The sequence below is a fragment of the Mesoplodon densirostris genome, chromosome 17, assembly GCF_025265405.1.
Source record: "Mesoplodon densirostris isolate mMesDen1 chromosome 17, mMesDen1 primary haplotype, whole genome shotgun sequence".
NCBI lineage: Eukaryota > Metazoa > Chordata > Mammalia > Artiodactyla > Ziphiidae > Mesoplodon > Mesoplodon densirostris.
In genome coordinates, this window is record NC_082677.1 from 13,990,088 (window position 1) to 14,014,715 (window position 24,628).

At 42.5% G+C, this 24,628-nt stretch overlaps 1 protein-coding gene across 1 annotated transcript in view; it reads right to left on the bottom strand.

The window, feature by feature from the left end:
* Positions 1-24,628, bottom strand: part of LHFPL6 (LHFPL tetraspan subfamily member 6) — a 213,520-nt gene that overhangs the window by 22,755 nt on the left and 166,137 nt on the right. Inside the window, exon 3 of the mRNA XM_060080231.1 lies at positions 2,799-2,897. Coding sequence (XP_059936214.1) covers positions 2,799-2,897 — 99 coding nt within the window. The remainder of the gene's footprint in view (positions 1-2,798; positions 2,898-24,628) is intronic.

Consider the following 24,628-nt stretch of genomic DNA (forward strand, 5'->3'; position numbering starts at 1 on the left):
GATGGTTCAGATGGTAATGTGAGCAACGGGGAGCGCTGGGGAGCGGTAGATGAAGCTTCACTCACTGGCCCGCCGCGCACCTCCTGCTGTGCGGCCCGGTTCCTAACAGGCTGGGGACCCTCGCTGTAAAGACAGCAATCACAGCTCAGTAACGGCACGCCAATAAGTTGACCCACATTCCACTATAAGGAGGCCGTGAACCTTAATAACACCAACACTGCCCAACCCTCGGGAGGAAAGATTCATCCACACGCTGTCTATGGAGAGGAGGAGAAACAAGCTCAGATTCTCAGAAGTGGCGGAGACGGTACGGCCATGGCTAGCAGTGCGAACGCCACTAACACCGGGCTACAGAGTCATCCTTACAGAGAACGCTCGCCCTCCCACGCACAGGGCGGCTCCCAACCTAGCCCTAGGCTCTTCAAGTTTGCTCCGTAATCTCTGACTCCACTCACTCCCTGAAGTTCAGCTCTCATCAGTGTTCCAGGGGACAGTAATACTTTAGTAAAGACAGAAACCACAGGAAGTTCGGTGGGAGAGGTGTGGTGACATCTCTAAGCCACGGTTTCCCTTTAGGTCTTCTTTAGGAAGAAAAGATCACAGAGTCTGAAAAATTAATAGTAACCTGGAGAAATGGAACTCGATAAACCCAAAATACTTCTTCAGGGGACCCAGAACTCATTTTATCTGTAGATAATGCCAGTTTTGATTTTTTTTCTCATCATCCAGTCTAAGAGAAATTTAAAACTAAAAAGGCCAAAATTAAAACAACGCTGTAATTTTAAGGTTGCTAAAATGGCTTTAGTGAGTTTATAACATAAGAAAATTATCATCACTAGCAAAGAAAGAGGCAAGTGTTTTGTTTTTAACATTAATTTTGACATTCAAAGTTTTAATCCTCAATGCTGAGAAGCTGTAAAATCCTGGGGTGCAGTAGCGAAAACTGCGAAAACAGGATCTGAGTTTCATTATAACCCGCTAATTAATATGGCAAAACACAACAGCAAGACACCAGCAAGAACAGGATTCTAACCAAGTTGAGGCCTGTGTGAAACAGCAAAGAATCCCTCAAATACCAGAGAAAGAAAAATGCCAAATGCTGTATTCCAATATCTCCCCTGGACACAGTTTGCTTTCCAAAAAAAAAAAAAAAAAGGATAGGCTAGCGGTTAACTTTGTGCCAGCATTTTCCCCTTCTCTGCATTTACAACAATCACAAACTAATCTAGCCTTGGGATAGCTTCGCCTTCCATGAGGGAAAATGGGCAGAGGGAAATCTCTTATTTCTTATCCATGCAAACTGGGTGGTATTTCAGGCACCATCTCCTCTACCCAAAGAGCCAGTAGTGTTTTGAGGGAAGCAGGTGTTTGTCATCCACTGAGTCAAACAAAAATTGCTTCATTTTCAAATTCACAGACTTTTTATATGATATCACATCTGCCCATTTTTCTCAGTATCCAACAGAATGTTTCTCTTATAAGTTCTTTTATTTATTTATGTTTTGCTGCATCACGCGGCATGTGGGATATTAGTTCCCCGACCAGGGATGAACCCATGCCCCCTGCAGTGGGAGCACGGAGTCTTAATCGCTGGACTGCCAGAGAAGTGCCTTTTTTTTTTAATAAGTTCTAACAAAAAGTTTTTAAATGAATTGGGATATAGTAATACTGCCATTAGACCAGTTCCCTCAAAATTTTTCTACTTAGAGAGAAATATTTAATGTGAAAAGCAGATAGATGTTTAAGTTAGTAACTCACTATATGCTTATTGTCAAAAACTTTTAATCTGTCTATCCATATATTAGGGAAAAATATGTTGGCTATCATTTGGCGGTATCATGGGCTCATAATCTTCGGTCTAGTTAACACCAATTCTAGAAAAACATCCTAAGAAAATAATTCAGTCAAGAGAAGACTTATATTCATTAAACTACTCCTTACAATATGTTTATGTAACACAAACCGAGTAGACAAAATACCCAACTAGAAAGAAATAAACAAGTGGTTAAGTAAATGTAGGTTTCTCAACCAACTGAAATATTAGCTAACCATTACAAATTATAATGGTGCAAACCATGTCGTATTGTGCAAAACATTTTTATAGGTCGCCAAGTAAGTAGAATACATTCCCTGCACAACTGAGAAATATCTGAAATTTTCTGATTAGTACACAGAAAAAATCATGAGCCCTTCATCAAGGTGTGAACTGTGGCCTACTTAACCACAGACCCTATTTCCTGGGTCTGTATGGTCCCCTGATGAGCTTTCTGCATCCCTCCCCTGTGCTTTGCTGAACTGTAATCCTTGCCTGCCAGATAATCCACAGGCATCACTTTAAGACCCAGCTCCATTCCCATCTCTTTCACAAAGTTGTATATTACCCTGGAGTGAAACTGCTTTAGATTCCTTAGCACTGACTGTCATTTTCTTGATCATAGTATTTGCTTTATCTTCTCAGATAGACAGTGAATTCCACAGAGAGAGTTATTTTTAGAGCATGAAATGACTCAAACATATGATTTTGAATGAATGAATGAATGAATATTAACTCCTCATAGCAAGGGCCATTTCTTTTCTTTGTATCTACAGTACTTCCCACAGTACAGGCCAACAGTAGATTATACATAGCTCTTTACTAAACAGTTGAATAAATGAATGTATGTGTATTGTTACACATGACTGCTGGCTCCAATCCCGGGATGCGTTTTTCTTCCCCATCCCTTTTCCACCTTCTCCTTCTATGAAAGATCAGAGAAGGTTCTCTTCTAAAAGGAGTACTATCCATGAAGAGAACTTACCCAGGTCATACTGGCCAGAAATGTAGCCACAAGTCTGCCGGACTTCCTCACTGTCCCAGCCCAGGGGGTACAGGGCACAGCCAGCACCGATCAACAAGCCTGCAAAGAGAAAAGACAACAGGACTTTAGCAATGCCCCTCTGCAGCCCTAGATAAAGGTACAAGGGAGAAAAAGTCAATATAGGCAATATGACAACGGAACATGGGGTCTGCTTTGGGGGAAGCACCAGCCAAGCTCCCTTTAGTGATCTAAGTTCAGTTTAATTCCAAGAACAATTCCAAGTCTGCTTAAAAGGGGGTGGGAGGTGGGAAGAACAACCTTGACAGACAGCTCAGTTTGGTTACAACTTCTCCTTTTAAAGCACTAAAAGCCTTGCAAATCCTGTTTAGGGAGTACAATCCAGAAGCCCTTTTAATCACTCTTGTAAAAAGCCAACCCATGGGGCTTCCCTGGTGGCGCAGTAGTTGAGAATCTGCCTGCCAATGCAGGGGACACGGGTTCAAGCCCTGGTCTGGGAAGATCCCACATGCCGTGGAGCAACTGGGCCCGTGAGCCACAACTACTGAGCCTGCGCGTCTGGAGCCTGTGCTCCGCAACAAGAGAGGCCGCGACAGTGAGAGGCCCGCGCACTGCGATGAAGAGTGGCCCCCGCTCGCCGCAACTAGAGAAAGCCCTCGCACAGAAACGAAGACCCAACACAGCCCAAAATAAATAAATTTATTAAAAAAAAAAAAGCCAACCCGTTCTACCCTCAATCCATGCAAACAAGTAATTCGAGTGCCCGCAAAAGGGCCTCACTGGTTATGCATCATCATTCATTAGATTGCTTTTTCCAATTTAAGAATCAAAATAGAATGCTTCAGCATCATCAAATTTTACCAGGGGCAGAGAGAGCATAAAGATTTTCATGAACCACTTCAGCACATTGATTGAACTCGTGCACCATGCTACGGTTACCATGCTCCCTTGAGAAGTTGAGAATCACCAAGTGTCCACGCATCTTGGAAATACTCAAGAACACAGATGCTTACTGTGACTTCAGTTCTTCTTGCAGCGAAGACCAAAAGGTTTGAGGATTCAACTAAAGCAAGTGACGGTTTTATTTTAAGTCAAGGTATCATGGCAGCTCACCCTGAGCGGACAGCTTTCGATTGGTGAGTCTTTAGTTTTGCATCAAAACCTATCAATAATATGGTTTTATGAGAAGCTGAATGAGACTGACGCACTGACCAATCAAATCTGAGGGCTAATCTGAAAGTATCATCTTGTCACATCAGTCAGCGAGTATTAACATCTCCCGTAAATCCACAAGTGTGCTGAGCCAGTGGGACCAATGCATACACAGTCTGATTGTCTGCAGGATTGTGGGTCTAAAGGCGCTAAATAAGGGAGGCCCCTAAATTAGAAAACCTGTTAATGTGGTGATGTATATAGGCCGAACAATAGTGTCCCCAAAGGCATCTAAGGGAGATCTTCAGTATTTCTGGATTGAGTCTCTTCCTGTCTCCCTTTTGCTTCTCCCTTGCCCTTGGTGGATGACTTGAGTAGTTGTAACCTGTACAAATTGTCTGTTTCCTCACAGGCATCTAAGGAGGAGCTGCTTTCCACCCCACTCCCCCAACCTCTATGCCAGCTGTGTGGAGAGACGTCCCCCAGAAACTGACACGTTTTCCACCCTGTTGCCCCTCTCTCTGATCCATCCCTTAGACCACAGTAAAATGAGCATCTAATGCAGAACGGCTGTGATCCGAGGGAATGCCTGCAAAGAATCACTGCAGCTGCGAATCACAAATTCCAGGGTACCTGTATGCAACGGTGTAAATATGAATTGTATTGAGGCTGAAGAATAATTCAAAAAGCAATAATACGAGGTTTGCTGACTAAGCAAATATCCCAGTGACCAGTTTCCTTAGGCTTTTTGCCTTAGGATAAAATTTATAGCATTCTGAAGACAATTCCAAACTAGTGTTATCCACCGTCAGATAAAGAGAGAATTAATGAGGATGCCAGAGTTTGTGTAAACTGAATTCCATGAATGTTGAATAAATAATGTGGCATCATTTCCATGATACTCAGTTCTTAAATTAATAAGTAACACCACTTTTTGAGATCTGGTGAGCAGTTTTTAAGTGATGACACATGAAAAAAGCCCGTTAGATATAAAATGTTCAAGGGTAAGTAAAATGAAAAACAGTAAAATTTAAACCATCAGTATTCCCTTTATCTGATAGGCAAACAAATGATAAACAGTCTCAATTGCTAATGTTCTTACAGTATGGCAGAAAAATACGTGCATGTGTTCATGAAAGAAGCTGCTTTTTTTTTTGTTTTGTTTTCTGTTTTGTTTTTGTTTTTATCAGAATTTATTCTTAACTTCTGAAAAGAATTGCTTTTATTTACAGTTATCCAATGCAGGTTGTTGTGTCTATATGAATTTCTTTTTAAATTTTATTTATTTATTTATTTAATACAGCAGGTTCTTATTAGTTATCTATTTTATACATATTAGTGTATATATGTCAATCCCAATCTCCCAATTCATTCCCCTCCCCGCCCAAGAAGCCACTTTCATCCAGTATAAGGATCCCAGCATTTTGCGAGACTAAACAGAGAGGAACTTTTAAGTGCCTATTATGGAGCAAACAGGTCTGTGATTCTCTAAGTGGTACAACACTTGGTAGTCAGGGTTCTTTTGTGTAATAGAATATTGGGCTGTCTTTGTAACAGTATGAAATATGGAGTCAACCATATAAATTAGAAATAACTATACATAGGAAATCTGTGTTAGGTGTAAGAATTAAAAAAAGAAAAATACCATGAGCATATGCTCACATTAAAAAAGTATTCAGTGGAGGGCAACTAGCTTATCTGGATTTTAGTATTCCTATTTATGTAGCCGTTGTTTTGTCATCTGCTAATGTTTGCTAACAGTAAAGATACTGCAGATTCTGAAGATGTGGGGAACATTTCTGGGAGAAAGGTGCATGTTGCAAACTCCTCAGGCTAAGTGATTGTTGTAGTGATTAGGTTCTGTAAGTAAATATCTGGCCTCCCCACTACCTTGCTACTATTATACATTAAGGTGAAAGCAAGTCTCAGGACGAACTCAGCCAACTACGAAACAACTGTTTACGAGCAGGCTGGCACAAAAAGCGATCAGATGACCAATACTCTAAACTCAGTGAAACCCTCCCCCCCAACTCCATCAGACAGTCACTCTAACAAATACCTTCAAAACACAATGAATACAACAATTATTCAGATAGCAGGATCAGGGACACTTCAGGTCAGATGAGACACTATCTTCCAGTTGATGGAATGGGAGAGGGGGCAGGAGTTGAGTTCTAGACCTGCCCTGCCCCACGCAGTAGCCACGAGCTACATGTAGCTATTTAAGTTTAAATTTAAGTTAGGGAATTCCCTGCCGCTCCAGTGGTTAAGACTGGTGCTTTTACTGCCAGGGCCTGGGTTCGATCCCTGGTCGGGGAACTAAGATCCTGTAAGCCATGCGGTGCAGCCAAAAAAAAAAGAAAGAAAATTAAGTTAATTAAAATTAAATAAAAATAAAATTCAGTTCTTCAATGGCACTAGCCACATTTCAAATGCCTAGTAACCACATGGCACTAGCGGCTACCATATGAGACAGTGCAAATACAGACCATTTTCATAATCACAGAAAGTGCTATTGGAGAGGGCTGCTCTAGACCTAAGACACCACTTCAAAAGGATGGGAAAAAACTTGTCACTCTAAAATGTCCCTTTGGAATGTGGATTATTTCTAACTAAAAACAATCAAGGCCCAAAAGATTCAGGAAGAAAGTCTGACCTTTCCCTTAACTGCCTAAAAGAATGTAGACAGAGGGCCTGTTCCAGGAATAGAGCTATCACCAGAGATATTTGCAAAGAATACGGGCAAGTGTGGTGGAGGAAACTCTACACAGGGATTAAAGATCAGAGTCCACTCTATGTCCCACTGTCTCTGCCCAGCCCAGTAAACATTTATTTACCAAACATTTGCTTCTCCATCTCCATGTAAATTGCCTTCCTCCCCTCTGAAGCCCCAAAGGACTAACCCCCAACATTCTCTTTGTCTTAGCTGAAGATGATATTTAAAGTCAGTGACGGTTTTGCCATTTCAGGGAATCACTCAGTTTTTCCTGAGTCTCTCCCCATGTACACATGTTATTAAACGTTTGTTTGATTTTCCTCCTCTTAATCTATCTCATGTCAAGTCAATTTAATTCTTAGGCCAGCCAGAAGAACCTAGAAGGGTAATGGAAAATTTCTTCCTCCCCGACACTGGGCTGGCCAGATTCTTACACCTATGCCTGATACTGCTTGTTAACAATCAAAATCATCCTTACTCTTTTAGATTCTCCCTTTGTGGGTGGGGGTGATGGGTGGCTAGAAGCCAGGAAACTACATTTCAAAAACTCTCCTGCTAGCAGAAGTTCTGGCTCATAGTCTGTCAATGAACAGGTAAAAGGGAGGAATAAACCATATTCCCCATTGGCAGCTGCAGCCAGATGACATGCTCTTCTGCAGACAGTAGACATATTTGGGGTGTGGCTTCCTGGCATCCCTCTAAGCCTCAACTTTCTAAGGGCAGATCATCAGCTGTCCTCATTTTTTTTTTTTTGGATAATTTTTGATTTAAAAAAATTATTTTATTTATTTATTTTTGGTTGTGTTGGGTCTTCGTTGCTGCCTATGGGCTTTCTCTAGTTGCGGCCAGCGGGGGCTACTTTTCGTTGTGGTGTGCAGGCTTCTCATTGCGGTGGCTTCTCTTGTTGCAGAGCACAGGCTCTAGGAACGCGGGCTTCAGTAGTTCTGGCATGCGGGCTCAGTAGTTGTGGCTCATGGGCTCTAGAGTGCAGGGTCAGTAGTTGTGGTGCACAGGCTCCGGGCATGTGGGATCTTCCCAGACCAGAGCTCGAACCCGTGTCCCCTGCACTGGCAGGTGGATTCCTAACCACTGCGCCACCAGGGAAGTCCTGCCCTCACTTTTGATCCCTGCACTTCCTGAGCTCTTGAATTCTTCAGAGCAGCTTCTCTGACCTTCGCTTCCCCAGACCTCCTAGTAGGTCTGTGAAACTTTAAATCCCTGGGTTACATTCCCTGCTGCTTGAAATACCTAGAGTGTAGTTTCTTTTATTGGCCAGTCCCTGGCTGGTACGTGTCCTACTTGTGCAAGGGCAGAGGGGCTGATACGAATCTTTCTATCTGTCCATTACTTAAACATCCATTTTCTCAATTAAAAATGTTCTCTAATACAATTTATGCCAATTACTAAACCTTGGGGTGAGTAAAGTGATATTAAAAGGCTTTGTGTTAACTTCCTCTGTGGTGTGATCTCTGGTTAGGGAACTTATGCTAATTAACTTCTAGAGTGTGGATTTCAAAAGAGGATACATCAAATGTTAACTAACTGCCTTTATATTGGCATCAACTAGAATTGTATCGTCTATACTGAGTTACTAATACTGTAAAGTTAGAGAAAATTAGGATTGGCATATATACACTACCATGTGTAAAACAGATAGCTAGCCGTAACCTACCGTACAGCCCAAGGAGCTCAGCCCGGTGCTCTGTGGTGAGCTAGGTGGGTGGGATAGGGGTGGAGATGGGGGTGGGAGGGAGGTCCAAGAGGGAGGGGATATATGTGTACACATAACTGATTCACTTCTTTGTACAGCAGAAACTAACGCAACATTGTAAAGCAATTATACTCCAAAAAAAAAAAAAACCCCATAAAAATGAGAACATCCTTTTAATGGAAGAAATCTGCCACTGTTCAGTTTTAGCAGTGTTAAGTCTTAGACCATGTTGTGGAAATCAATGTCTGATGGAAACAGTTTGAAAATCCCTGAATTAGATACCACTTAGATATGATACTGTGTGCTGAAATGAGGCTCAGAAACTATTCTGGAACGTGAAGTGGTTGCCCAAATGAAATCTTCGGGACTTAATGAGTTTTTATGGCTCTAGCTGACTAATTTGCTCCTGGGGAGTAAACGGTTCAATTAAAATCTCTGGCTCACAAACTTTTATATTATCTACGTGGATTTTCTCTATTACATTTATAAACCCTGTGGTTACCTCATGGGGCTTAATTACGTGGTATCTTAACCGAATTCCCATTTCACTGCCATTACAGACATCATGAAAAAAAGTCACACTCTGTGAAAATCTGTGCATATAGGAATGGAAGTGAGGAAAGATGCTGTGAATCGGAGGAAACAACCTGAGGAAGGTGGTAACAGAGGTGGGTGGTTGGAGGAGACGTGAACTCATTTGCAATTAAGAAGTCTATTCTTGCAATCCTAAAGACTCTGCAACTTTTAAAGGGTCATGAGTCAATCACAAATTAGCGTAAATTAGTTCAGTCTTTAGTTTTCACAGGGCACCTCGTTGGAATCAGTTATAGGACATCATAGACCATTGGAAAGGTCACCGTGTAGGAAAGAGGTCTTGGGGATTTAGAAAGACACTGCTTCCTAAAACAGGAAAAAAATAATCATCCAAACAAATGACTCAATAGTTTATAAATTAAAACACACGCACACACATTTGAATCATGCATTGACTATTAGGCCATTTTAACCTGAGTCCTCTAGGGTTTTGGCCTCACCCTGTTCAAGATAACTAAAATGTCTGAAGAGCCAGGTTAGTGGAATGACCTCGAAGGAGAAGCCTGTGTTAATGGAGAAGAGCGAGCCCGGATAAATGCAGAGAGGTGGATGCTGGGAGCTGCGCTGTGATTCTGTATTATCAAAGGGGTCTGCCTTTAGCCCCATATGGGCTCCTGGGCCTCAATCTTAGGACACACTCTGCCTGCCCGTAAACTGCCTTGGGGAGAGAGAGGGTCCTAGTGGAAACGCTATTCATTTTCGCACCACGCTGGAGATACCTGTCATGATACTAATTATTTTTTAGAATTTGAGTGTGAAGTCTGAAGTTTGTAAAGAGCTCTGTGGTCAAAGTAAGAACCCGAGGCTGGGAATTTTCCCTTCTGCAAACCATTTTCTATTCAGTCAGTACTCCACACTTAGCCAACGGAATATTAACATAACAATTCGGCTCCTGCCAAGAAGGCAAAACAAACCTCCAGTCAGCCAATGCCAATTGCTCCCCGCAGGTGGTAAGAATAGAGTCCTCAAGTTAAACTCATAAAGTCTTATTTTTTTTCCAGGCCACTCTTGAAAGAATTTATGTGATCTCACTTTTTTTTCCATGACTATCGCTCCAATCGTTTCCACGGTTTGTTATTTTTTTTAATAGCCTGACTTTTTCCACCTATTGCCCTTAGAGTGGTCACATAAGCCTTTCCCATCAATTCATCTTTTATGTTTTTTGGGATACTTTTATCCGTCCTCCGGTTCCTTTATCTTCCTTTCTGTGGCAAGCACCGAGGGAAATTGTTTTCTTTACTTTTCTCATGAAAGCTGCTTGGTCTTGTAGCCCGTTATCTGGACTTTTCTTTGGAAGAGGCTGGCGTATCTCCAAGTCACCACATGTTAATTTATGTACACGATATTCATCCATTTTCAGCCCTCGATAACCGTCCTTTTACAAAATAGAACAGCAAAATAAATCCAGTAGTGGGGAGGGCACAAGGGCAAGGGCCAGTATTATAACTCTTCGGACTTTGAATGCACTATGAGAAGGTAACTACTGAAGTATTCTAGAAGAAAGAGGCTTGGTTAGGCTCTTGGAAGCCGTACCTCCTTTCACAGTGCTTTCTGAAGACTGAGACACAGAGGATGCAGGAGGCTTGTCCAAGGACACAGAGCCCAAATCCACCCCAGGGCCCCCAGGGCCCAGCCCACGGCTCTTTTCCACCTATCGCGATCCCAATGCGTGGTGCCAGGATTCCTCCTGAATCACTAACTCCCAGTTTCCTTACCCTCAGGCCTGTAGAGTGATTTGCCCTGGGTGTGGGAAATCACGTCGCTGTCCATCTGACTGTGTAATTCTCCCAGAGGCCCTGGGTGAACTGACATCAGTGACATTGGTGAAGGGACTGCGTGCCCAGCAGTATATAGACAGAGTTGCCTGGAAAAGAGGCTCCTGCAATACACCATCTCCTGCAAGAATCAGAGTAGATTTGGGGGTTGTGTCCTGTCTGAATGGAGACAACAGTGAAACCAAGCTGCCCCAGGTCTGCGTGGATCCTGTGAGGAACTATGCTGTTTACCGCATTAATACACAACGAAGCTATGCATCTGGGGACTCAGGGAAGGGGGCTGGCTGAGTCGGGAACTATCAGAGTATCAGTAACAAAATTCCTGTGGAAGAAATTAGGGGCAGGATTGTGGGCTGGGGAGAAAGGGACCAGAGAATGAATCTTTTCACAGGGCTGCAAAAAACATTAACATATTGATTTTATTTATAGCCAAAGAGTCTGGAGAAAGGGCATGGCTAGGTTTTAACTGACTTGGAAGAAGCCTGTCGCAGAGAAAGGGCAGATGGCTTGGGAGCCAGAGGCCCTTCAGGGTGGAGCCAGGCTCTGCCCTGGTTGATGGTTGATATTCATATGTGAAAGGGGAGGGTGCCCTGCAGATCACTGGGGAAAAGCGCACAGAGAGGGCAATATCTCCCTCCCTATTTCTGATATCCTGATATCATAAAGTTACCCAAGAGAGTGGAGAACTCAGGTAGAGGAGTCTTCTAAAAGAGTGATGAGATGCCTGGGGCTTTTACTTCAGCTTTCCTACGATAAATTCCATTTTAAAAACCTGTTTCAGTTCTAACACAACAAGATTTAGGAGGAAGAGTAAAACCTCTCGTCCCACTAGTGTCTTTAACCAATAACATCAAGTGCACAAGGATGGACGGATTCTGTGTTCCAAACCCCATTCATTCATTTTTACTGGACTTAACAAAAAAGTATCAGGGTAAGACATGATTTATCTTCCTATTTATTTCTAAGGTCCTTAAGTATTTAATCAGGGACCCCATGACAACACTAAAGTAGAATGTCGGGCACATTTTTGAAAAGTAGTAAACTCTACAGGTGATGAAATGAATGGTTAGTGAAAGGCTTTCTACAAGTTGACATCGCGGAGGCCTCTGTGCAGTCGGCAGCCTGCCACGGTGAGCCACTTGAAGCCTCAAAGCTTCAGCAAATGGGAAGAGTGATTAAAATACTTCTGAAAATGTAATGCAGAGGCTATCAAATGAAAATCCTGTGTAGTACTGAAAACAAGCCTATAATGCACCGATAGGCCACTTTTTCTTTGAGTTCTAGATATTCTGATGGCAGATATTCCTTATACTTGGCTTCCAAACAAAAAAATTAAAGCATGAGGCTGCCTGGATTTTTATCTTGACAAACTACCGCAGCAGAGGCTAGACATAAATCTAGGTTTTTACAACTGATGCTGAAGCCACAGTGAGAATCTGATACGGCACAGGTTTCACAAAGACCAGTACAATATCGTGGGATGATTCAGAGCACAGCCTTGGAAGTCTGACCAGTTCTCTTTTGGCTTCGGGATCCTGAGTAACTTCCTTGTCTTTCTCTCGAGTATGTTTCCTCATTAGTAAAATAGGAATAAAATCCATATCATAGAGCTGTTTATAAATAAGGGTAATTTTATACACATATGCACACACACATATACATACATGCATACATACGTGTGTGCATATGCCCACATATACACAAACTCTATATATGATTGTATATATCTAGCTTATATTATTATTTGAATATAATATGTACAAATTATATATGCACATATATATCTTTTGACTAGAATATATAAGACACTTGTAACAGGTTTCTACTAACTTTCTGGCTTAGCATATATACTATTCTCACTACTTATATACTCATAAGGCATGTTTTTCACCACTAAGAAATTAGGGAGTATGAAGATACCATAAGATCATTGATGGATGCCATCCATGAGATGGTACAGGCGGCTGATGCACTTAAAACAGACAGTTCTTGAAAGATATTTTTTTCCTTCATCCACCGTCTGAGACATCAGGAAAGAAAAACCAAATCTATTTTCTTCAGGTCTTTTTAAAATACCATCAATTCCACTAAAAAACAGTAAAGCCATCTGGAATAGCTGACAGACAACAATTTGGAAGCAATGTCTTCAAGACAGCTATAATGATTTTCCTTTTCTGTTTTCCTTCCCTTTTGAAATATCAAGGATAACCTAAACTTTTTACTTTTCCATCGGTGATTTACTGATCGGTCCCAAACAAATTTTGAAAGGACTCGAGAATTTGTTTCCAGTTAGTCCAATACTGGTTTTTAAAATTTTAATTCGATTTTTAAAGTACCATATTTTGTCATGTGTTTTTCGATATTTAAAAATATAAAATATTTTAAAACATACATTAAAATGTGATCACAAAGGTCTTTCACAATGAGAAAAAAATACTCTAAGTGTTTAAAATACTATCGTAAGCAGTCACAAAGAAATCACTGGGATCTTTTTCAAATAGGTTATCCTAAGAAACTTATTAAAATAAATGAAAAAAGAAGTCCCAAATGGATAAATGCTGCTTCTCACATAGCAAAACTAGCAGAAGATAGAGTCAGGAATTCTCATTCTTACCCTGCTGATCTAGCTAGTTACCTGAAAATGAATTTTACACAGAGACTTTAAAACTGAACACCAGATGTATCCCCAAGGTCTAATGAGATCTATTTAGAAATATATTTCTATATATTATATATATTTGGTAGAGAAAACAATACTAATTGATGTCTGTTTCATTAATTGAGCTGGTGGGCTTTTGGGTCTGTGCAAAGCATGGTGCTTACACTGTGGAAAAATTAAACACCTGAAGAAGGTCCATTCATTCTAGCATCTGCAAGAGAGAGAAGAAACACAGAAATATTTCAGGCTTGTACTTGTGTGATGCTAGCAGCAAAGCCAACAGTTAACAGAGAAATCAGTTAATTGGGGGTGGGAAACAAGAGAAAGTGGTCTTTGAAAGATGAACGGGGTTTTGATAAGTAGATGGAGTCATGCCAGGTAAAGAAAGGGGGCCTGGAGATGGACAGGTACAAGGCAGGCTTGAGGAAAATGAAACTAGACTAAGTTGGGAACCAAGGGAGTGGAGGAGAGTAATGGCCAAGGGGCTGGGATGTGGTCAGTGACCCCTGAGGACGTTGGTAACTCTGGGCCAAGGAAGTTGATCTTTCTTCAGGCAGCAAAAGGACCTTAATGTTTTTGAACTGGGTTCTCAAACGTAAGCACTGAAAGGGAGCCTCCAGATGACCTAATCTAGTGCTTCTCAAAATCTGCCATCAGAATACTCCTAAGGACCAAGAGAAGTGAATTTCATACCTTACAGAGTCAGGTGTCCTACTTGAATCAGTCCTCCCCTGAAATAGGTCTTCTTTTTTCGACTTGAGAAATTACTGTGGGATTTTCCATTCTACTCCACAGATAGCCTTATTTTTTTGTGCAAAAATGCTTTCTCCAAAATGGAGTTGGAGTAAAATGGATGCTCCCATAAGATATTCGGGGTTCATCCTGTGGCTTCACATATGCATAGCAGAGCACCCCTTTCTCTCTCTTTTTAAAAAATGTTTATCTTATACTGGAGTACAGTTGATTAACAATGTTGTGTTAGTTTCAGGTGTACAGCAAAGTGATTCATCTATCCATATACACGTATCTATTCTTTTTCGAATTCTTTTCCCACTGAGGTTGTTACAGAGTATTGAGCAGAGTTCCCTGTGCTATACGGTAGGTCCTTGTTGGTTATCTATTTTAAATATAGCAGTGCATACGTGTCAATCCCAAAGACCTTTTCTCTTTCAGTGTACAGTATGCAGAGCTCAGTTTTAGAAGAATGAATCTATGAGTCCAGGCTGCAGCTCAAAAAGATGAAGTGACAGTAAAGGAATCAGAAATGAAATGCTCAAAGTCATAGTTGGTAAAGGAATCAGAAATGGAATGCTCAAAGTCATAGTTGGTAAAGGAATCAGAAATGGAATGACATCTTTTCGCCCTCTGTTCAAAGCTTGTTCTGCAACATCACATTGTCACACAAAAAAGTACCAGTGCTGATGGGCACAGGGCACATCACATTCAAAAAGGTTCAGAGGTCACCTAGTGCCACCCCATGAGTGAGAGGGAGACTTCTCCAGTTGGTCCCATGGACCCCATCACACCCCACCATGCCAGCCACTGCTCCCCATAGACTGCAAACAGAGCAGTCTCTGGTGATGTGAAAGAGATGATTTCGACGAGGCTTCCTCCAAGGGAACTATTTCCAACATCGAAATTTCCAGCTTATTTATGAAGGGAGAACAGAGCCTGAGATAAATGCCTCCCTTCCCAAGTGGAACTGAGTAGCTGCTAATCAAAGGCTGTCAAGCATGATTTGTACCACCCAGGGCTTCATGGAAGGCACAAAAAGAAAGAGCGTAACACCATGTTTATCTCCCTCTCATTGCTGGTTCTGGCAATAGTATTACAGTCAGACAGGCTGAGTCAAAACAATTTTCTAAAAATATGGATCAGCTGAGACCATTTAAAGCCTCCTTTTATGGAGTTAATGTTAGGACTTTCCCCTCGGGCATGTTCTGTGTATGTTTTCCCAGAGCCTGCTCCTCCAGCAGCATCTAGCCATCTAAAATACACAATTCTTTCTCCTTGCCAGGGGATCCCAGCCTCCCAAAGACTGATGAGCAAGTCTGCATCCTTCCCAGGAGCCTGGGTAACTATTCCAGAGGGCTCCATCGTTCAGGGTGGGATGTGGTATAAGCCTCCGTCAGAGTTTCCGGTGAAGGAATAATTGGTTTTGTTGGTGGACCTGGTGCTGCCCCGCAGGTGGGACTGGCAGTGAATCTGTGTGTTTCAATCCTTCCAAGGATGAGCTTCTACTTTCCCAATTTTTATGAAAGGAGAGAGTTCGACTCTAGAGGGTGAACTGAATGCCATGATATTATACGGACGTTCAATTTCAGGGGGAAACAAAAGCAACCCCTCATCTGTATTAAGCTTTTCACCGAACTCTGTTTTGTTTTGTATTTTTAATAAATTTATTTATTTATGGCTGCGTTGGGTCTTCGTTGCTGCGTGTGGGCTTTCTCTAGTTGCGGCGAGTGGGGGCTACTCTTCGTTGCGGTGCGCGGGCTTCTCATTGCGGTGGCTTCTCTTGTTGCGGAGCACGGGCTCTAGGCACGCGGGCTTCAGTAGTTGTGGCACGCGGGCTCTAGAGCGGAGAGCTCAGCAGTTGTGGCGCACGGGCTTAGTTGCTCCGCGGCATGTGGGATCTTCCCGGACCAGGGCTCGAAGCTGTGTCCCCTGCATTGGCAGGAGGATTCTTTTTTTTTTTTTTTTTTTGAAGCACATTCTCTGCATTCAAAGACCTTATTCTTTTTTTTTTTTTTAAATTATTTATTTATTTTTGCTGTGTTGGGTCTTCATTTCTGCGCGAGGGCTTTCTGTAGTTGTGGCAAGCAGGGGCCACTCTTCATCGCGGTGCGCGGGCCTCTCACTATCGCGGCCTCTCTTGCTGCGGAGCACAGGCTCCAGACGCGCAAGCTCAGTACTTGTGGCTCACGGGCCTAGTTGCTCCGCGGCACGTGGGATCCTCCCAGACCAGGACTCGAACCTGTGTCCCCTGCATTGGCAGGAGGATTCTTAACTACTGCGCCACCAGGGAAGCCTCCAACTCTGTTTGAAGGGCTGCTGGTGACAAGACTAAGGGGACAGTGAAGGAGGTTTGTTTTCAGCATAGATCCCATTTCATTTCTATTAAAACCAATAAACAAAGGAAATGCAACTGCTTTCAAACAAGCTTTGTAAACAGACTGTTTGCAGAATTTATGCTTCTTAAAGCTGTTTGCTATCAAGGAATGGGATCTGACTTGAGAAAGGAACCCCATGTATATCTAGTTCCACCTTCTCATGCTGTGGCCCTCGAAGCCCTGGGGGGCTCTCCGTGGTGTCTAAAGAGCATGCGCTCAGGTGGGAAGGGGCGAGGAGACCTCAGGGTGGAAAGCACGAAGGTCCCAGGCTCCACTACTGCTCCCACCAGGGCAGCGTTGCTCTGATCTGCACTCATGCTGGGCTTCTCTGTGATATTTTATATGCGCGGAAGGTGTTTTTGAAACTACCCTACCCTAGTATTATCGGTTGAATTATGTCCCCCTTTTCCAAAGAGATATATTGAGGTCCTCACCCCCAGTACCTCAAAGTGTGACCTCATTTGGATAGGGTCATTGCAGATGTAATTAGTTAAGGTGAGGTCATCCTGGAGGAGAGGGGGCCCCTAATCCAATATTGGTGTCCTTACAAGAACACAGCCATTAGAAGACGCCCAGACACAGAGGGAAGACGGTCCGGTGAAGACGGCGGTGGCGTCTGGAGTGGTGCTGCCACAAGCCAGTGAATGCCTGGGGCCACCAGAAGCTAGAAGAGGCAAGGAAGAACTCTTCCCTAAAGCTTTAGAGGGGCCTAACCCAGCCAACGCCTCGATTTCAGACTTCCAGCCTCCAGAACTGCAAGAGAATACATTTCTCTTGTTTTAAGCCACTCAGTATGTGGTCCTTTCTCACAGCAGCCCCAGGAAGCCACTATACCTGGTCAAACATATTCTCTTCTCTCACTGTTTAATTTTTTTACCCTCTTAGGCAATAAGTTGATAAAGGAAAGGGCATTAAAAGAAAAAGGTGGAAAGTTATTTTCTCAGTTTACTAACCATCTCCTGCCCCTCACCCCGCCCCCATCCTTATGTCTCTTAAGAAAAGTCATCCGAGAAGAGCCATACACAGAGGCTCTGATTTCTCCAGGCACAGCGCTGAGGTTGAAAGAGGCTGCCTGCACTCAGAGGCCACAGGTAACACCATAAATCTCTGCCTTACTTACCACTGGGTCAGAGAACGAAGGTCGATCACGGATCCTCATCTTTATAACCTGGAGGAAGCATAACTCACAGAGCAGACACAGTTAACCATGCGTGCCTGACATGTGAGATGCAAGCTGTGGGATCATAATTTATATTTAAATAGCTTCTTTCACCAAAAGGCCGAAAGACATTTACAGACTTTTACTTAATTAATCCTCGTAAGCCATCCATGAAGAAGGTAAAGTAAGGTCGTATATTCCCCTTTCCTCTGGCCTCTCAAGGTCTGGCCACTTTTTCTCCTCTTTATTCTAGGTTTCAGGATTGCTGAGCTTCCCTTCTCCCAAATGCAGGCTTTTATTTTGAAGCTGATGTTCCTATTTCCATATAACCCTATTTCTGGGAGCTCCTGCTTAGAAGAAAATTAGCCCCATTTCCTGCCCCCCCTTTTTTGGGGGGGTGCTCTGAAAGGTCCAATCTATTTTGAAATTACCATTTATTTAAAGCTTTAACTCCCGAAGTATCTTGAGGTCTGGGAGACTAAGTGTTCACGAATGTGTGCATGCACGTGTAGGGAGAGAAAGAGAAGCAACAGCCTTGCCAAGTGGCATTAGGATGCCATAAAAAGTGTTTTCGGGGTGGAGACAGGATCTCAGCATCTCAGCAGACACCACATCGTTATACACCTCTTTCGTAACTCTTTTGGGTCCGTTTTCAGATTGTGTTCCATTTGAACTCCTCCCGCCGTTGCCATGGCTGGGAAATGTGGAGGAGAAAACTCAAGGAAGCTGAAGAAGAAAGGACTTTTTAGCCTCAACGCTCTTCCAAACAGGGCTGCTCTTCCTTTGCCTGTTTTCCTATTGATCCTCTGACTAAGCAATTGCAACTCCTGAGCACCTTCCTGGATGTTAGGCCAAGATTCCAGAAAGCTTCGTAAGTTTCTTTGAGCTCTTTGGAAAAAGAAATTATTAAAAAGAAAACAACAGGGCTTCCCTGGTGGCGCAGTGGTTGAGAGTCCGCCTGCCGATGCAGGGCACACGGGTTCGTGCCCCGGTCCGGGAAGATCCCACATGCCGCGGAGCAACTAAGCCCGCGAGCCATGGCTGCTGAGACTGCGCGTCCGGAGCCTGTGCTCCGCAACGGGAGAGGCCCGCGTACCGCAAAAAAAAAAAAAAAAGAAAAGAAAAGAAAACAACAGTGCCATGAAACACTTGGTTCTCTGGGAGGCTCTGCCTTTCATTTACCTTCATGAGAAACATGAATACCTGTATTTCTCGATGTGCTAAGGGCTAAGGCTCTTCTGCACAGGGTAGAACAACAGGGAGCCATAAATCCGCTTCAGTCTATACTCACTCGTATCTGAGGTGACGCCGTGAACGGCTGCATTGAACCGACTTGGAATCTTTGCGGCTACTAGTTTGCCTGCTTGGATATTGTGGATCGACAGGATTTAGCCAAGTACCACCAGCCTCTAATACAGCAGCGCACTTTGTACAATCATTTGACATGTGTGTGGCCAACCCACCTCACAACTGGAAGTCTTTCCTCAAGCCAGTAATTAGTGCAAGGATTCAAGTTTTTAAAACCCTATGGTTTTTCAGACGCTATAAAAATTCCAACCCCGGGCTTTCAAAGTTTCAGCACAAGTGTCTGCAAGCCAAAAGAGCTTAACACTCAATCTGGTTTATTCTGCTGCTTATATTAAAATCTGTTACTAACCACATTTTTATAGTCCTTGCAGCCATCTTGTTGAGAAAGAGTACAGAAGTCACAGTCTAAAGAGGTTCTGATATACTCATTTCTGCTCAAAATAATCTGAAGGATTCAGAGGGAAACTAAGTCTAGCCTCTTTGAGCAGAAGGATGTTAAAACAGACGGTTCTAAGACAGCAAGAAAATCATATTAATTAGCAGTTATTAGAAGAGGAAAGTGATGCTAGGAAGGAGACAATTAGAGGGGGGGGAGCACAAGTTCTTTCTAGACTCGTATCAAAAATATTTATGGGGCTTCCCTGGTGGCGCAGTGGTTGGGAGTCTGCCTGCCGATGCAGGGGACATGGGTTCGTGCCCTGGTCTGGGAGGATCCCACATGCCGCAGAGCGGCTGGGCCCGTGAGCCATGGCCGCTGAGCCTGTGCGTCCGGAGCCTGTGCTCCGCAACGGGAGAGGCCACAACAGTGAGAGGCCCGCATACCGCAAAAAAAAAAAAAAAAAAAAAAAATATATATATATATATATATATATTTATGTAGGTATGTCTTAATTGCAAGTTTATGATAGCAGAATTGGGAAAGCAGGGCAGGAATTATTAATTCTTCTGTGTGGAAGTGGGAGAAGGATGGTGCCTGGAAGGATAGTGTCCTATAAGATCAAGCTGCAGAAAAGAAAGAAATTCATTGAGAGGTCAATATGTTATGGCATATGCCTAATGCTGACTGTTGTGTCTTGGGCAAGATGAATTCCATTGTTATCAACACCCAAAAGGAGGTGGAGGGGCTCTGGAGATCAGAGGGCTCTGACTGTCAGGGTTAAAGCAAGGAAGCACATACATACAATATGATCCAGGAAAGCAAATCTAAGTGAAGGGGAAATTAATAATAGTCATATTTAAAAAGAGGGATGGCGATAACGTGTACTTCAGCATGATAGCTTTTTCTTCAGTTGATATTTTCTGTTAGCATTCACTTGTAAAAAAAAAAAAAGTTGACCTGAATGCCATCAAAATGTAAAGTAAATATTCAGTTTCTCAGTAACACTAGCCACATTTCACATCTCCAATAGCAACACAGGGCTAGTGTCTACTGCATAGACAGCACAGATATAAGACATTTTCATCATTTGCAGACAATCCTGTTGGACAGTGCTGCATTAGAGGGAACACCTTTTAGATCTTTTACACTGTTACAAGAATGGCTGACATTAGTAAGGCCATTCTGTATCTTCCCAGCACCAAAATGCCAGTCAGCATCAATCACTGTGTTTACTCTCATCTTTCTTGATTTCTTCTCATTATTATGTCTCAGTTTCACCTATTTTCAAGCTTAACCACTAATGAAAGAGATGAGGGTGAAATATTATAGAAAAAGATCACTTAAACATAAATCAAGCCATCTTATAATGAATATACAGAAAACTAGTTTGGATTATTCCTTTGTAGAGCTATGTGACATTAAATTCTGGTCTCACAACTATGTTGAGTGTAACTGAAAATATTCATAGCAGACAAACTGAGTATTCTGAGTATTCTAAGTCTGACAATTATAGAGTCCCCAAAGTCCTCTCAAATGTGAGTGATTTTACAACATTTATTTGGACTTTGAAAAAAGTGCACACAAGTGCCAAAGTCACTTGCATGAACGCTCTTATATAAATAACGATGAAAGTGGAAACTAGAAACGAAGAAAACAAAGTTCAGTTTGTTCCTCTTTCTGTTTCTCTCCTTTAAAACTGAGAACATCACTGTTTTCACTGAAGAGGAGAAATTCATCAGCTTCATCAGGATACAGATTAGGGACATTTGGAGTCAACAGGGGGAAATGACCTCACCCTCTCATGCTGTCAGGTTCAAAAAGGTTTGGAGAGGGGTGTGTTCTCCATCTGTGCCTATTCTTACCAGGGGTTACATTACACTGGTCCTGAAGCAGAAAGATTAGCAGTATGAACATTTCTGAACTTTTGGGAGATATACACACTCAGCCTTTTGTTTCTGGTTTTTTAAAATTTAGGTTTCACAAAAGAATCATGAGCTCTATTGCTCAATCATTCTCATACCTTTCATGATTTGCCAATGCTCTGCCCTGCCCCCATGAGCCATCAATCTGTTTCTTATCATTTTTATATTGCTATGAACAATTCACCAACATGGTTTGGTTAGGGTGTGGGACTAAAAGACATATTTGAATTCCATAAGGCCAATTAGCTCTCCTCCAGCAATACCTTTAACCCTGTCATCAAAATTAGGGGGCATCGGGCTTCCCTGGTGACGCAGTGGTTGAGAGTCCGCCTGCCGATGCAGGGGACACGGGTTCGTGCCCCGGTCCGGGAAGATCCCACATGCTGTGGAGTCGCTGGGCCCTTGAGCCATGGCCGCTGAGCCTGCGCGTCCGGAGCCTGTGCTCCGCAACGGGAGAGGCCACAACAGTGAGAGGCCCGCAAAAAAAAAAAAAAATTAGGGGCATCAATCAGGAGAACCACTCGGAAAACAAGGAAGGATCTGGGCATACACTTTAAAAAAAAAATCAACCCAAATGAAAAGCTAAATGGGAAATGGATTAATCAGATAACAGGTTTCTTAGTGATATTGTTGATATATATAGACTTCTGCTGTCCAATATGGTAGCCACTAGCCACTAGCACTTGAAATGTGGCTGGTCCAAACTGAAATATGTTGAAAGTGTAAAAGACACACTAATGACAAAGACTTAGTATGAAAAAAAGAAAAGAGAAATACCTCATGAATCATTTTGATATTGATTACATGTGGAAATAATATTTTGCTATATTGGGTCATTTAAAATATATTATTAAAGCTAATTTCATGCTTCTTCTTGCTTTTAAAAATATAGCTCTTAGAAAATGTTAAATGACCTATGTGGCCACATTGTATTTCTGTTGATGACATAGATATAGATCATGATCACAGGCTCTATTTGTGATACAAAAGAGCTTAGAAAATGCTGACTCATGAAAAGCAATTCGAAAAGTCATTCTAAAAGCAAGGCAAAAGAATCCTCTGGCAACAAAAGCAGAAGAGTTGCTGGAATTGGAGAAGACATCGTAAATATCCCCACTGCTGAGAGCAACACAAAGGCCTGGCCAGCAGCTGAAGCTACTGCAATCTAGTAGTATCAAAAAGACATCAAACGCAGATTTCAAAATCCCTGCCTTGTCTTTTGAACTGACTGTGGGAAAGTAGCTCTCGCAGTCCGAGCAGCTGGGGCTGTGACTCCTGAGATACTCAGATCCTCACTTTGATTTTCTCTTGATCAAAGATGGCACCTCATTATTGAAACAGAGCCAAAGGCTCCTGGGAAGAATTCTCCCAGTAGGGTACACAACGACCCAGGGAGACAGCAAGATAATTTGATAATTACATCCCAGGGTTTCCTGAATAATATTTAAATCCCCAGATATTGAGAAATAACAAAAAATAGGGATCAGTAGAGTATGAGACCTGGGAGAAGCCATCCTTTTATCAAGTGGCAATTCAAGTCATTCACAGAGTTGGACAATGAAGGCTTTGCCAGTTTAGACAAGGGAACATCCAAGCAGCTCTCCTTTTCTTCCTTTATTTCCAAGTTTACACCCCTGCACTCTATAAACTCTTGTGTTCTATAAATACGCAAGAAGGGAAGTTAATGAGCGCCAGCTTTCTCATCCAAAAAGAATTTTTCCCCTGCTTCCTCTCCCATCCTTCCAGGCTTAGAGATGACCATTACTCCCCTGTCACAAAGTTTGTAATTTACTTTCAGTTACTGCATAATTATCAGTGTGATACTGTGCATACACCACCAGTTGGTTTAAACATTCCCGTCCAGGGGTCATTAGCTAACATGTTATGAAGAATGTCCAAGCCAGGATGGCAAGTGACATTCAATGAGAAAGCGCCACAGTCTAGAGGCAGCTAAGACGAACCCTGCTGTTATCTGCAAATCAATCAAAGGCAGAAACCAACCCTGCCAACTGCAAATACATATCAACAATAGGTTTTTACTGGTGAAAATAACGTTTTGTTAATTAGCATGATGGGTGTAATAATAGGATCTCATTAGGTGACCCTTTGGATTTTTCAAAGTATGTGCATGAGCAAAAATAAGCCAGCTGTACCCCCTCTGCTGCGTGAGGTTATAAGTATGCAGCCTGGCCAGTATCCTGTTAGGCCTGAATCTTGCACCTCCTAGACGCATGGTGCCTGTGGTTGGATCCCTAACTGGATCTGTGCCCAGCCATTATTTTAGAAGGATTTCTGACTTACGATGCCAAGTAGAAGGGTTGGAATCCTGCCGTGTAAATGCTGTTGTTTTTGTCCCAAGTAAACCTTTCATAAAAGAGAAGGTCAGCACACCTAGACATACAGAAAGCTGAGACTTTGTGGAGCTTCAAGGACAGTGTCTGATCTGCCTTGTGTCTGTTTTCCTAAAGGCTGTTTATCAAATAAGTGTGCGATAGAATTTTGTCTGAAATTTACATGTTTGTAACCTAGTGGCCAGGTCATAAGGGAGTGGCTTTCTCTCACCTACTTGCAATTTCTGAGTTGCTATTATTTATCTGACAAACTGAACCTCAGTGTTGTGCATGGCCCAACTGGCTTGGTCAGCAGACAGCAGCCCCAGTCTTCACCCTGATGCAACAAATGAGCCTTCTTTCAGCCCTTGAGTGTATAATCCTTCCTGCCTTGAGTGGCTATGAAGTCCCCTCTGAGTTCTTTACTTGGCCCATTCTGATTCACCCTTCAGGTCTCAGCATCAATCACTAGCTCTCAGACTTGGATGCACATCAGAATCAGGTTCTAAATAATCCCACAGCCCAGGTCGCACCCCATACAGATTAAACCAGCACATGTGGAGCTGGGAGTCAGGCATCAATACTTTTTAAAGATTCCCTGGCTGATTCCACTGGGTAGCCATTTGGGAACCATGAACTTCAATGTTATTTTCTTCAGTGAAGACTTTGCTAATCACTCCACCTAATTCACGTCCCTCTGTCATTTCATTTCCTCTGTCTCAGAGCTCTCTGTACAATTTCTCATTTTATAATTAGCTGTGCCATTTCTGTTTTGACACCACCTGCCTCCTAGACCGTATGCTCTATGAGGGCCAACAACTTGGCTGTTTTCTTATCTCAGTATCTCTACAGGGCCTGTTACATAGAAGGTGTTCAGGACATACTTGTGCAAAATAAGTGAACAAGTGAATTCAGTATTTATCTTCTCACTGATACTTTCTCCCCCAATAAAAACTAGTCAACTAACCAAATATTTGAGTGCTAACTGAATGATCAG